The sequence below is a fragment of the Phoca vitulina genome, unplaced genomic scaffold (assembly GCF_004348235.1).
Source record: "Phoca vitulina isolate PV1807 unplaced genomic scaffold, GSC_HSeal_1.0 scaffold1, whole genome shotgun sequence".
Classification (NCBI taxonomy): Eukaryota; Metazoa; Chordata; class Mammalia; order Carnivora; family Phocidae; genus Phoca; species Phoca vitulina.
The window spans coordinates 94,837,905-94,853,974 of NW_022589704.1; the positions used below are offsets into that span (position 1 = coordinate 94,837,905).

The 16,070-nt window shown below is 40.1% G+C and overlaps 1 protein-coding gene across 14 annotated transcripts in view; it reads left to right on the forward strand.

The window, feature by feature from the left end:
• Nucleotides 1-16,070, forward strand: part of NCKAP5 (NCK associated protein 5) — a 974,611-nt gene that overhangs the window by 778,678 nt on the left and 179,863 nt on the right. For all 14 annotated transcript variants that reach the window (XM_032411698.1, XM_032411742.1, XM_032411716.1 and 11 more), the window contains one exon: nt 10,829-10,867. In XM_032411698.1, coding sequence (XP_032267589.1) covers nt 10,829-10,867 — 39 coding nt within the window. The remainder of the gene's footprint in view (nt 1-10,828; nt 10,868-16,070) is intronic.

The following is a 16,070-nucleotide window of genomic DNA, read 5'->3' on the forward strand; positions in this document are numbered from 1 at the left end:
GTAGATTGAGAACAAGCCAAGAAGAGAAAGGGAAGTGAGGAAGAAAATTTGAGCAGAATGGAAAAAGAGTTACACGTGTGAGTAAACTTGAGAAATATTATTTGATGATAATGAAAAGATGAAGGCAAAGATGGTGGGCGTTTCTGAGTTCCTGGGAGGCGAGGGGAAAATTGAAGTGTGTGCAGGGCCCTCGTTCTCCTCAGCCATTCCCCTCACACTCTGTCAGGATTCCTACCATCAGTATCTGTGGTGACACCCAGGCAGGATGGGCCATTCACCTCACTGACAAGGCTCTCATCTGGGATTTTGTTGGTGACTGGAGTTATTACTTTAATGGGATGACTTTTTTAGTCATCTGTCCGAAACCCTAAAACTTGCACGTATCTATCTAGTCATCTTAGAAGTTGTTTTGAAATAGCTGACACAGGTTTTCAGAAAATAAGCACAACTACATTTAATCGTGTTCCATTACCTTACCAGGGGAAACTAGTATATAGATCTTCAGTCTTGTTCTCCTCACTAACAATTAGGAAAACCTTTTCCAGAAAACTCCTCTTGATCTTTCTTCCCCTCCCCCACACTGTCCCAGAAGGTGGTGGTTTACACTGTGAAGAACACAGGTTCAAATCCCTCTTATGACATCATCACTGCCCCACATACCTCTCCCCTCCCTCCAAACTGGAAGCGGTTTTTCTCCTCAGAGTTGCAGCTGTGGCCAGTATTTTCCTACACCGGGGTTTCTGAAAATGTGACCCCTGAGCCAGCAGCATCAGCCTCACCTGGGAAGTTGTTGGAAATGCACATTCTGAGGTCCTACCCCAGACATCCTGCAGAAGGGAGTCTGGGAGTGGGCCTGGCAGTCTGTATGTTCTCAGGCTCTCCAGGTGACAGTTTGAGAGCCACAGTCCTCATAGCATGGACCACTTTGCCTTACAGTGACTTGCGTGTCGTTGAAGAACCCTCAATGTATTTCCAGAAAGTTCCTTACATGTTTAATATTTCTAGCCATATATATCAGTTAGCCAAGCAAAATGGTATTTGCAGTGCTCTGCCCTGTCTTAAAAAGACTCGGAATAATCTTCGCAATGCCCAAAGTCGAAAGAATAGCTGAAGTAAATTGACATAAGAGGGGAATGATGACTCAGGCTAGTGAGGCCAGTTCAGCACTTCTCAATCCTGTCCCCCAGGCTCTTGGTCCAATCAAAGTTTAGGGCAAGAAAGACCAAATAGATCCAAGGATATTGAAAGGAACAAATATTGCCCTTGGGTCATATGTATTGATCAGCAAAGTTTCACTTTAACCTCCTGTGCGGAATTTCTGATGAGGTTGAATCTGTATTCAGAAGTGAAATTTATGTGGATCACACCACAGGAACCTCTTATTTGTCACAGTTCTCCCACAGGTCATCCCTCCCCATCAGTCAAAAAGCTCACAGCATTTCTTTATGGAAACTCCTAGTCTTGTTTTCCATATCCTCCCTATGTCTGCATTCTGAAGGTTTCATCAGAATGTGTCAGGTCAAACATAATTTTTCATCCACAGAATTATTTCATATGGAGTTTCGACTGAAGGCAGAATTTTTAGAGGGAGAGTCCCTCTGTTCTTAATTGCGAAAATTAACTGTTGCCAAAGGGGTGATTTGCAACTCAGAACTACCTTTGAGCAGTACACATGTTTTGCATTCATGATACCGGCCCCTGATTACACATGCCAGTTGTTTTTGTAACTAATTGCATGAGGGTAGGCAATTCATTTCTATGCATTGTAAGAGAACACTCTCAAAGGGGTAGTTGAGTGTAGTAATAATGCCAACTGGAAATTCTTTTCAAGGCTTTTTAGACTAATTAGACACACTAACAAGGTAAGGCCTCATGTAAGTTATTTCCTTGCTAGTGGGTTTCATAAAACATACACAAGTGGATATAATCTAAAATTAAAATGTTCTTCAATCCCTTTTGCACTGATTGTTATTTTCTGGGAAATGAACATGTTGAGAATTTGGGGAAAACACTTGGGAGTAGGAAATCCCCTCTGTGTGTTCTAAAAAAAGGGATATGTTTATTCAGAAGGAAACAGAGGCACATCCACGGACACACGGGCTTGCTGGCACACACGTGTCCACAAATGTGTGCACACAAGTGTGTACACACACACATATGCACACACACACACTTCACCACTTCACTTCCCTCTACCTAGCTCCTCATCTCCTTGCCTTGCAACACAAGGCAACACCAAGGACCAGTCTTGATTTCTTGAGGGGGTTGGAGTTTTGCATGTTTGAGCCTAGTTTCCTCCTCTAGCTGTTTGACACACAGTTTGCTGGTAAGCAGTGAATTGCTGTTTATTCTCACTAATGCCTTGGCCAGCCTTCCTTTAGGACCAGCTAATTCCCATGGAGAGAAGTATAATGACACATATAAAAATAAGGAAAGTAACATCTCACAATGTTGCCTTACATTTAGATGGATTCAGTTGTATCCTACAAATATTTGTCAGGTGTCAGGGTCACCCAGGCTTGGGAAGTCATGGTGCTCCTAGCTTGGCAGAAGTGAGAGGGATGGTCAATCACAGAAGAATGAAACGAGGGAAACTCTCATAGGAAATGATCTACCCTGGGGTCTTTGAGATCATACAACACAGTCAATAAAGGGCATGAGAGGTAGTGGGTGAGCTGGCAGTTAAGGGGGCAGAACTGAAAGGGCATCTTCAGCCACAGGAGTTGAAACAGGTAAAGTCCAAGTAGTTCTCACCCTTACCTGAACATCAGACTTAACTGGGAAGGTTTTAAGAATACTGCCCACTGGTGCCTCCCTTCCTAGTGTCAAGACTCCTTCACTGCCATAACTTGCAGCTGACAGATGATCCTTTCTATTCAAGGAGGTTCATATATGTTGTCCACCTTGGTTTCAGCTGCCTCCCCTTTCATACCTCCCCTATATGTTCCCCAAATGACCAATATTGACCCATAGGTAGGGACATCTTTACATCCCTGTTCAGCAGGAAGACATTACAGAAGATGAGACCTTCCACCTTCAACGACCTTAAAGATTTAAGGGTCAAAATTGTTCAGGGGGAAATATTGAGGGAGCAGAAGCCTAGCTGAAGACAAAGCATAAGCACCCTGCAACCTCCCCCCACCCCCACCCCCCCCCCACCCCCCGTGGGATATATGCTACATTCTTCCAGGAAGATCCCAACCATCTTAATGTTAATGCCTTGCTAGAGGGAAAAACAACCTTAACTTGACAATGGCAAGGCCACTGGTATTCTGTAGGTCCTCTTTAGCATATGAAAGGTCTTTTGAAAACCTCCCTTTTCCTTACCTCCCCCAACCCCATAGTATATAATCAGCCACCCCTCACAACCCTGGTGCAGCAGCTCTTTCTGCCCACGGGACTTGTCCCCATGCTTTAATAAACCACAATTTTGCACCAAAAAAAAAAAAAAAAAAAGAATACTGCCAGCTGGGCCGCATCTCAGAGATTCTAATCCAATTCTGGTCTAAAGTGGAGCCTAGGTGTTAGAAATCTTAAAGACTCCAGGGAGTTATAATATTCAGCCAAGATTAAGAAGCATTGCACTTGATCCTCTGAATGCTGTGCTTCAGAGAACATTTTCAGAAAGTGTCAGAGGATAAAAGCTCCACCAAACTTGGATATAATGATAGAAGAGCAACAGACCCATGTGGAAATTTTGGGTTATTTCCAATTCCTCAACAGTGTCTGAGCAAACAAAAAGTAAACGCTGGGACAGTGTTTCTCAAAGTGTTTTTCTGGGCCCTTTCTGCATCAGAAAGATGTGCAGTGGTTGCAAAAATGCAGATTCTTGAACCACAAAGGCTCTGAATAGTCAAAGCAATCTTGAAAAACTAAAGCAAAGCTGGAGGCACCACAGTTCCGGACTTCAAGCTATATTGGAGTCATCAAGACAGTAGGTACTGGTACAAAAACAGACACATAGATCAATGGAACAGAATAAACCCAGAAATGGACCCTTAACTCAATGGTCAACTAATCTTTGACAAAGAAGGAAAGAATATGCAATGGGAAAATGACAGTGTCGTCAACAAATGGTGCTGGGAAAACTGGACAGCAACATGTGGAAGAATGAAACTGGACCACTTCCTTACACCATACACAAAAATAAATTAAAAAATGGATGAAAGACCTAAATGTGAGAGAGGAAACTATCAAAATCCTAGAGACCACAAACAATAACCTCTTTGACATTGGCTGTAGCAACTTCTTACTAGATATATCTCCTGAGGCAAGGGAAACAAAAGTAAAGATAAACTATTGTGACGTCATCAAGATAAAAAGCTTCTGCACAGTGAAGAAAACAATCAACAAGACTAAAAGGCAACCTTTGGAATGAGAGAAGATATTTGCAAATGACATACCTGATAAAGGGTTAGTATGCAACATATATAAGGAACTTATACAACTCAACACCCAAAAAACAAATAACCCAGTTAAAAAATGGGCAGATGATATGAATAGACATTTTTTCAAAGAAGACATCCAGATGGCTAACAAAACATGAAAACGTGTTCAACATCACTCATCATCAGGGAAATGCAAATCAAAACTACAATGAGATATCACCTCACACCTGTCAAAATGGCTAAAATTAACAATACAGGGAACAACAGATGTTGGCAAGGATGCAGAGAAAGGGGAACCCTTCTACACTTCAGTGGGAATGCACACTTGGTGCAGCCACTCTGGAAAACAGTTTGGACGTTCCTCAAAAAGTTAAAAATAGAACTACCCTATGACCCAGCAATCGCACTACTAGGTATTTACCCAAAGGATACAAAAATACTGATTTGAAGGGGCACATGCACCCTGATATTCATAGCAGCATTACCAATAATAACCAAAGTACAGAAAGAGTCCAAATGTCCATCGACTGATGAATGGATAAAGAAGTGGTATGTATATACAATGGAATATTACTCAGCCATCAAAAAGAGTGAGCTCTTGCCATTTGCAATGACTTGGATAGAGTTAGAGTATATTTTGCTAAGTGAAGTAAGTCAGAGAAAGACAGATACCATATGATTTCACTCATATGTGCAATTTCAGAAACAAAACACATGAACATAGTGGACAAAAAGGGAGGCAAACCAGAAAAAAAATCCTTAATATAAAGAACAAACTGAGGGTTACTGGAGGGGCGGTGGGGGGGGGATGGGTTAAATGGGTGATGGGTATTAAGGAGGGCACCAGTTGTGATGAGCACCAGGTGTTATATATAAGTGATGAATCACTAAATTCTACACCTGAAGCTAATATTACAGTGTATGATAACTAACTGGAATTTAAATAAAATCTTGAAAAATAAAAATAAAATCAACACAGAAAAGAAAAATGCAGATTCTCAGACCTCACTCAGCTATTCTCAAGCAGAATGAAGGGTGAGGAAATTGCCAATTTACCAGATTTCCCTGGTAAAGTTTCTGCATGCAGAATTTGGAGAACCTGCCCTCCCCTTCAAACCATCAGAGTAGAGCCAGAGTTCCTTAGATTCCATGAGGATGCCAGATTTGAGTTCTTCTCTGACTTCTCTGTGTTCTTACTTCAGAGCACAAAGGCAGGAAATGGAGGTAGCTCAGGAAAAGAAAAAAAGCCCTAAAATTTCTTTTGTTTTTTTTGTTTGTTTGTTTTGTTTTGTTTTGTTTTTAAAGATTTTATTTAGTTATTTGACAGAGAGAGACACAGCAAGAGAGGGAACACAAGCAGGGGTAGTGGGAGAGGGAGAAGCAGGCTTCCCACAGGCTAAATAAAGGCAAAAATAGGTTGTTAAGAACAGTTCTGACCTTCCTCTCTGATTCCTATGCTGTAATCCAAGACTGGATTGTGGAATCATCAGACATTCTCAGTGTATGTCCCTCACCTGAGCCCTAAGTAATCTTGAAAAGCAACGTCTTGATCGATGGAGATAGGAGATGATGATCTTGCTTGTGGTTCTCATGTGCTTCAAATGCCCATTTCATGAATGGACCATGAAATCAACAGATAATGGACTTCTTGTGTCTGCTCTAGATTCTGACCACCATGAGGCAGCATCTATGTTCTATTCAGCATATTTCTCCGAGATCCAGCACAGTCCGTGGCCCATACTATGCATTTAATGTGTATTTGTTGAATGACTAAATGAATGAATGGAGATTGTCAGCCCTAAGTTAATTTCCCAGTTAATTTTACCTGTGATCCCACATACATATTTTGATGAATTTCTCCCACTCCCAGTATTTTACAGAGCAAAAAAATAATATAGGTGCTTAATGATTTATATTTATACATGCATATCACACACACACTTCATCCTTATACAAATATAATATCTTATTCTCAAGCCACTCTTTTTTTTTTTTTTTTAAGATTTTATTCATTTATTTGACAAAGAGAGAGAGAGGGAGAGCACAAGTAGGCAGAGAGGCAAGCAGAGGGTGAGGGAGAAGCAGGCTCCCTGCAGAGCAGGGAGCCCGATGCGGGGCTCGATCCCAGGACCCTGGGATCATGACCTGAGCCGAAGGCAGACGCTTAACGACTGAGCCACCCAGGCGCCCCATCAAACCATTCTTTCTTAGCTAGTTACCTCAAAATGCATTTTATTCTTTGAAGTTCAAATGCTCAGATTCAGATTTAACTTTAATGGGGTGACTGCTTTATAGCAGGTGCTGTCCAAGGTGGTTTCTCTGGTTACATCTATCATCTCAGGCATTTTTCACAAGCTGGGAGGTAGCCAGTTCCCCTAGATCACAAATGAGTCAAGTCAAGCTGCTCCTCGACCCCCATATATATCAGTGTATCATCAACACAAGCAGCATTTGAACCCAAATCCTTCTTGTGATTCTGCCCCGATGCTCTTCCCACTTGTCCCCAGCTGCCTCAGTATGATAAACCAAACTCAGAAGCACTGAAAACTCCAAAGCACATTTTCCAAAACTTGTCCTTTTCCAATTAGGTTTTTAAATGAGCTTGCTGGTGTGACAATTGCTTTGCATGATAAAATAGCACAGGCAAGGATAAAAGCAAGACTATAAGGCAGGAGGACCTGGTCGAAGCTTGGTGCCTTTTGAGTTCCTCACACTGCCACCTTCGACCCAGCCCTGGCTGTCCTCTGGATTGGGTGAGAATTGGCTCCCTCTTAGCATAACTCCCAGGTGTGGCTTCTCATTCAGCCTCAAGGACTCTTCTGAAAACAAAACAAAACAAAACAAAAAACACACAGACAAAGCCGCAGCCCTGACTTCTCTTCCCTCTGCCCACCTGCTTCCAGGGGAGTGCAGCGGGGGCTGGGGGCGGGGCCGGGGGCGGGGACACAACCCGTAGAAGCCTGATGGAGAAGAACAAAGACTTGTGTGGGTCCAAGATGAGCAAGGTGTCAGAGGAGCTGGCTTGTCTGAGAGAACCCTTACGGAGATGAAAAGAGACATACCTGGGCCCTCTCCTTGGCATCTCCGGCTCCCCTGCAACCGTGCCCCACCAGAGGCAAAACAGGGGTCTCTGCAGAGAGCCTAAGGCAGATTGTAAAACAAGCCAGAGACTTAAAGACTGTTGGCTTTGCTCTGCTTGTCTCCAGTCCCCCTGGCCCAGCCCAGCTGCTATTTTCCCTTTCTTTGGAGAGGGAAGCTGTCAGGTGACACTGGAAGTTATTTGTTCTCATTAGCTGGGCCTGCGGGTATGTGATTATTTGCAACCCAAGTGCTAAGGGTGTAATTCTATGATGAGGGCAGGGGCTCATTCCAGGGGTCATCTTGTGAACCTATTAGAGGTTGCAGGCAGAAGCTCCAAACAGCTGTTCTATTGATGCTTCAGGGAAGCTTAGCTGTTAAAAGTAGTGATAAACCCAGGAAACCGTCTTATAGACAGTACCCAGGAAAGCATTTGTACAAACCGGCCTGCTCTTCTGCAGAGGACCTGCGAGTCCTTCTGGGTAATATAGCCTACCCCATGTCATTACGTAAAGAAATAAGGCATTCGTGTATCTTTGTTCAATTATTAGGTAGAACAATAGTCCAAAGTACATGCCAGAAGGAGCTGTGTCAGAGATGGAGCCTATAAGCCTATAGGGCAACATACTCGGATTGCAAAGATAGAACGTATTTTCTCCTGCGGGCTGTTACAGTTAGGTTATTCATTTATGTCTCCTGTTAAATCATGTAGAGAGCTATTTTATGTGACCACTGTTCCACAGCCTGGTTTAAGTGAGGGACCAGTTGGGGGAAGAAAAGAAAATATTGATATTAGGCAGTTTTATGAGAATGTAAATCAAATCCAAAGTTTGAGATCCAAAAGAATTAAATTATTTATGGTATGAATTAATTTTGGTACATTGTTCCTGATTCAAGCTGTATGAATAGTTGAACTCTTCTGTTGTTGTATGTTTTTTTCTTAATTTGCCAAGAGTAAAATAGATGACCTATAGTTAGACGTTTAAATCTTCAGTGCTTACGAATTGGAATGAATATTTAAAAACTGAAAGATTTTCAAGATGACACTATTGGTCAATTTGTATGGCTGAATAACATTTATCACTGTTAGGATCATGTATGAATCAACTGATAATGGAAAAGAAAAGGCGTCAGTTAAGGGAAATATGGTTTATTTTGGTCTTTGAGGTTCCTTGGGTAGGTTTCTTTAACTTGGGCTGGACTTCAAAATAAATAAATAAACTATATCAGGTACTGTCCAAGTTTTTTTTTTTTCAAAACTGTAGTTGTTTCAGTGAAAGTTCTCTCTTCTTTGCTTAACGTCAACAATGTAAATTTGGAAAGGGTTCTGATAGGAAAAAAAACCAAAACCTCTTGTGCCTACAGTTCAACTAATCAGTTATAGGTAATCTGATTTTAATCATTTATTGCTTGTGCTGTGAATGCCTCCTAACCACAGTTGATGATAAGCCTGCGTTTTAATTTTCTATGAGACTTACTGGTAGCCAACTGTCGTTAAGGATGTGCTACTTTGTCAATGTTGAGTGAAAAAACAATTAAGCTCCATGAAAACATTCTTACCCTAATCTGTTCCACTATACTAGACAGGGAAACAAGCACACATAGTTTAGTATCACCAAAAATAAATTGGTTATCAAGATGAAAAGATGAAAGCATGTCCCTCAGCCTTTGGTTGAATGTGAGAATTACCAAGATGATTATGTGCTTATCACGCGTGTTATACTTGCCAATTATATTCTCTCTGAAACCAAGGAACATATCTCAGTCATCTAGCTTTACAAATACTCTACAGATTTATATTTAATAAATGAGGGAAGAAATGAATAAACAGAAGTAACCTAATCTAGGACATTTAAATATTCTGACTTGGTCTTTAATACTGTAAGTTTCAGTGATCATATTAAATGTGATCATATTAAATGTGTACAGTTAATGTACTGGCTGAAAAATTCCACTTAATTCACCTGCCCACCTTAATTTTATCAAGAGTAACCATATGGGTACATAGTTTCAAGGTTATAGTGAAGTTAAGTAAGTGACTTCCTGTACTGTGTTTTTGAAACCTGCAAATGAAAAGGAAATCTTAGCTCAAATACATAGAGAAATGATGAATGGTTATCTGGAGAAAATGCCAGAAAAGGCCCAGATCTTTGCAAATACCAGGGACATGTTATTGGGTTTATATGTGGTTCTTAACTGGAATGGTGCCACATTGCCCAGTGCTAAACTATTTGCTGAAAGGGAATGGAGCTGCCAAGTTTGGTTTAGGTTAATCAAGATTCACCTCCTTCACTGAAAGGGGCCTAGCTTCTCCTACTGACCCAAGCTGCCTGATACCTGAAAAAAATCAGGATTATGTTAATATAGTAGTAAGAATTCTATTTGATTGTGTATTGGAAGAAACTCAAAATAACAGTGGATATTTTTTTTTCCTCTCTCACATAGTTCAGAGATAGACAGTGAAACTCCCTGCATCATCAGGACCAAGCTCATGCTATTTTTCCATCCAACAATACTTAATGTGTTACTTTCATTATCAAGGTGGCTGCTGAGGTTCCAGCCATCACTTTTATATCCCAGACAGGAAAAAGAGGAAAAAGAGTGAGGCCTCTTCTTAAAGACTTTCTATAAGATCAAGAGAAAAAGTCGACTTATAACTCATTGGCCAGGAATTTGTCACAAAGTGACACTTATCTACAAGGAAAGCTGGGAAATGTATTTAAATGTACCCAGCCAAAAAAAATCAGAGTTCATTACTTAGGGGAAAATAGATGTTAGAGTAAACAACCAGCAGATTCTGCGACAGGTAGCAGTGACAAGAGGATGGCATAAATGAAAACATGGAGGACATAAACAGAGCATATAGAAAACAATGAGCTGCTCTTATTCTCCACCATTCAAACCTATGTCTATTCCAAGTCATTTTAAGTAGTGAAATAGTCACATAGCAAAAGAATAGGAAGGAGAGACAAAGGACATTGTAAATCAGCAAAGTGTAGAAACTGTGTACAGATAATTAGGATCCTGTTTTACACTGTATCATTTTTTAGCCATCTTGGAGTACTTTACATATGAAAGGATATTATTTTTCCAAATATGGAAATGTGGAAGTCAAGGTATGAATGATCTTCCCAACCTAACCATCTTAATTAGCAACGAGGTCACCTTTGGAAAAAAGCAAAATATTACCTAGAAGGATAGGCTTATTATGAAAAGAATCAGGTCCTCTACACAGAGAGGAAAGAGGCAAATGAGGAGCTAATTAGGTAGAATAAGCTGTGGGAAACGTATTGGTAAATTACAGTCCATGCGTATAAAGTCTCATTATTATAAACGGCAACTCTTTTCTTTATTTTTTAAAGGTAGCCAACCAAGTTGTTCAAGCTCTGCTCACTCAAAAGGTAGGTCACTTTCTGGCTTATTATTTTCAAGGTACTTATGTGAATAGGTTGGAACTCATATTGTCAAACCAGGAAATTGTGATTGATAGATGCAATACTTTTCTGTTTATTCACTTAGGTTAAAATTGTGTGTGTTTTAGATGGGCATACAAAGTAACATCAGTGACCAATAGAATCATAAGATTGAAACTCTTGGTAAAATAACAAGATGAAAGATTTCCAGGGGCCCATTTATTTAGTAAATGTGAATATTCTATAAGTTGGTGGATTTCTTCACTTTCTATAAAATGAATAGCCTTTTATGGACAGATTAACAGAAGCCTAAAATTCAGGAAGAGGTCTTTGAGGTTAGGCAAGTTATCTAATTTCTCTGGGTCTTCGTGCCTCTTCTATAGAGTGGGGATAACAATTCCCACCTCCCAGAATTGCAGTGGTCATTCTATGAAAGGAAGCACATGGAGCAGTTCCTGGAGGAATCAGTTTGTGATAAATATAAAACAAATGGCAGTATTGTATACTTGAAAGTTGCTGACAGTAGATCTTAAGCATTCTCACCACCAAACAAACAAAGAAACAAGATGTGAGATGTGAATGTGTTAATTATTTTGATCTTGGTGATCATTTCACCTTGTAAGGCATATCAAATCATCACATTTTACACTTAAATATATACAGTTATTCCTTAATAAAGTTGAGGGATAAAAACAAATAATTTTTGAGCATGAGATTTGTATGCCTTCTCCTTGGCCATGTCCCTATTCTGCCTTCAGACAATATAAGATCATGTTATTGGGCCAGAGTGGGCAGAAGCAAGTTATTGCCCAAATTTGGCTATTTTGGTACGTCTTATTGAAACTTTCCCATCACTTTCTATAATGTTTCTCAGAGACTAAATTCTAGTTCTTTCAGATTTTGTTTGTTCTGAATTACCTCTCTGGGAGATGGAGACTTTTATTATAAAAGAAAATCTTAGATCATGTGGCATATTCTGGAGTACATAGCTAATGATAGCAAAATAATGTATGACATTTTGATTTTTTAATTAAGAATAATTTTATTAGGGGTTGACCACTTCTCATTGGAGATCCTTAAATAAATATTATTTTTAATTTATACTGTAGAGGCATTGTGATATTATTTTTGCTAGATTTTCTCCTCAACTACTTTTGTTAAATCATGCTTTCTGTTTCAAATGATTTTAACTGGTTCAGGTTTTACACTGATATCACATAAATAGAGAGATTTGACTATACCTATTAGGTTGAATTAGGTTCCATTGTGAGTAGCAGAGATCCAAAATAGTAGTGACTTAAATAAGCTAAAATACTATTTCTTTCTCATATCTAAATCTACAGGTAGGCAGTATAGGGTTGCTGTGGTGACTGTGCTCCACAAAGTCCATGGGGTCCTGGGTGTCTCTGGTTTCTATCTTGTTATTCTATGGGATGCAGCCTCCATTCCCAAGGTCACCTCATGATCCAAAATGGCTGCTCTTGCTCCAGTCATCACATCCACATTCCAGCCATCAGGAAGGAGGAAAAACTGAAGAAAATGAAGAAGGAAAAGGGCACACACTAGTTGCCCTTAAAGAGAGACTTCCAAAAGCTTTCTTACCTCCTCATTTACATCTCCTTGAACAGACCTTAAGTCACACAGCCACACCTAAGGAAGCTGACAGTGAAGTCTTTATTCTGGGTAGATGCCTAGCTGAAAATGGATTTTCATAGTATTGTAGGAGAAGGGGTGAAACAGATGTTGAAGGGCATCTCACAATTTCTTTCACAGCATATTTGAAATGTTTTGTTTTGTTTTTCAAAGGCTTTAATTTTTCATTTGCTTTCCTCCTGTTGTAAACTCTATTCTCATTTAATTATAAACTTAAGGAATGGAGGAAGCACTGTTGCAGCCCTGTGTGTAACTGTCAAGAACTTCTCGTGCCTGTCTTTTTTTAATGGTGCCTCAGGAAAGAGACAAGGAGGCTATCTGGTACAATATAAAGGAAAATGGGACCCTTCAGGTCAGCCGCAAAAAATAGCTACACAAATCCAAGTAATAACTAGTAAACAGATAAATCTACCTTGGTACAGTTAAGCAGTAAGACACAGAAAGACATGCTACTGTGTGAGATAGCATACCTCAGGGACACTGTGGGGCAGGAAGAGATGCCAGGATTTTCAAAGATTCCAAATGAATCATGTTCAACAGAAACGTGTACCTCCCAGTTTTTATAGGGACCATAAAATCGCTACAGGAAGAGTCAAATTTCTTGTTAATTAAGAGCACAATACAGGAAATAAATGTACTCCAAATGCAGATGAGAAAACGAATTCTAAAGAGGGATGTAGCTGGCACAGAGTGAAAGCAGAAATTTTGAGTGATTTATCCAAGTCACAAAAAAAATTTTTTTGCGGTGAAATTACAGTCATAACCATGCAGTTTTAGAATATATCATTTGTTATGACACAAAGCAAATCTGCCATGAGCAACAAAAAAAGCATTTTTCTGGCATATCATGAACTAGCCCAGATAAGCATCTTGAAATAACAGAGTGTACTTCTTTTTCCCAATACTGATAAAAAAAAAAATTTATTTCCATGAACTTATCACTTTCTGTTAAATGTACATATACTGTCCTAGTCAAGTAATTCAATTTATCTCAGAAACCTGTGGATTCCCTTAAGACAGCAGATTGTCCCTCCTTTAGATCAGTAAAGCTAAAGTGACAATATTAAACCCAGCTCACTTCCATTTATGACTCCAAATCATAGGTGCGAGGCTACAAGTGCAAATGAAATCAATAATTCAGGCCAAACTCATATTTTTGTCTGAAATATATTTTATCTTCATTAAGTCAATTACACTCACTGAAAATGTAACTGTCCTAGGTTCTTTACTGTGGTTTTTTTGGTGTTTTATTTTTGTTTTTGCTTTTGGGTGTTTTTTTTTGCCACTATCATCAAACTTGGAAGAAAACCTTTTATTCTTTAGTCATTTTTCAGCGTATCAACTTCAGCTTTTTCTGAATGTTCTTTAGGATAACCCAATATTTATATGGTGTTTTTTCTTTACCAACATGGAATAAGGCTCCGTATGGTAGAATCCAGCAATGCAGCGACCAGATAGGAGCAGCACAGTTTTGTAGCTTGTATCTGAAAGAACTCCAAACATCTACATATTTCCCTTGTGGAGGGGCATTCGGGCCACCCGTGTCCACTCAGTGGCAATGGTGTGTGTAGGGTCCAGTTCCCGGAAAAGGGTCTGTTTATATTTGCTGTGTATGTTACAAGGAGTCAGACTCCATGTCCAGCACTTTAAATGCACTAAGTCATTTTGTTCTCACTGCAACTCTGTAAGATAGGACTAAGAAAACAGTGTTCCCATAGTGCTGATGGCAAGAAGTGGCAAAAGCCTCTATGTTCAACCTAGGGTTGCCGCACTCCAAATCTTCCCTTTGCAACGTTCAGCCTCCACAATCCCCTTCGATCATTTACTGTTTTTCCCCCACTGTAGTTCAGCAGGCAGAGATGAGGCTGTGGAAATCAACAGATGGATTGAAATCCAATCATTAGATATGACCGCAGGAAATAGAACAAAAGGGCAAGGGAGCCAATGGATTTCTTAAAACTTCTGGAAACATTACCAGTCCTGGCTAGCAAGAAAAATATTCAGGATCTGACATGTGTGGAGTCAAAACTGACTCTAAATCTGGAGTCAAGCTTTCTCAGAATCCGTCTGATTTTGGACCCCAGAATTTCACAATTGCCAAGGACCTTAGCGAGCATTTAATCCTGAGATTGTCAACCAACTTCGATAATGGATTTAATTTACAATGATTACATAAACTTGTTTAGCCACCACCCAGATTAAAAATGTTTTAGGGGCGCCTGGGTGGCTCAGTCGTTAAGCGTCTGCCTTCGGCTCAGGTCATGATCCCAGGGTCCTGGGATTGAGCCCCTCATCGGGCTCCCTGTTCCACAGGAAGCCTGCTTCTCCCTCTCCCACTCCCCCTGCTTGTGTTCCTTCTCTCGCTGTGTCTCTCTCTGTCAAATAAATAAAATCTTAAAAAAAAAAAAAAATGTTTTAATCCAAAGGTGTTTGGGATGAAGGCTTGCAGTATTCAGTTCGCCACAGGACTAACCACTTGCCGTTCATTAGGGCTGGCCTGATTCAGGTGCACATTTGTTACCTGCCTTGCCTTTTAGATACTTCACGTTGAGGCCTTTGGTGAGTCTGAGAGATGGCTTTTCTTTTTACATAAGTCTTAGTGTCCTTGGCAAAGAAAGGGCTGTATCAGTGACAGCCACTGAGAAGGAATGTTACAAGGAGAAACTGGTGGGTATGGTGGCCATTAAGCTTCGGGGAAGGAATGAGGTGGCATTGGAAAAGCCATCTCATGAAGCAGCTGAGACATGCATTCTCTTGAAGTCCTGTTTTGTATAGTAGCTCAGTTTACAGATCAAGGAACTGAGGCAACACCAGGATAAGTTACATCCTCAAGGTCATGTGGGTAAGGAGGACGAGAGTCCAGACCCCCTAACTCCCAATCTGGTGTATTCCCATGATATGCCTTGCATCTAAAATAGTTTTATCACTCTTATATCATTTTTACATGATAAAGTCAGATTTAAATAATTTTCATCAATACTTCAGTGATGTCACTATATGTCCAGCTTCTAAGCAATCAACAGTTTATTAGACTGACGTCAGCAGGGAAAGGTTTAATTCTAAATGCATTGAAGCAACTGTACTCATAGGTACTGACAGCAGTAGGTCCAGAATCTTCTTTAGCCCCAGAGCAGATGAAACTTGCCAGGATTATGAGGCATGGATACTCAGGGAAGCTATGGTTTGAGATCATGAAGACGCACAAGGTCTTTTAGACCAGTGTATCACATTGCTCAGTATATTTTGCCCTTACCTTCAGCTTTAAGCCCATATTCTGTTTCCAGTTGATAGTGATGGGCAGATTGCAAGGAAAACAGGTCTGCTATTTTCTTGAAGCCACTGTACTTTCTTACATAGGATTAAATGTAGTCAAACTGTTGGCTTTATTTCCCCCCTGATAAAATCAGGTCTCTTTTTTATTGCAGAAGACACAACCCTGTATTTTCAGGAGGGGCGTCTTCCTCTTGGGGTCTGAGATATACTAGGAAAAAAAAGAAAAAGAAGGATGTGAGAGAGAACAGATGACCCAGTCTCCTCA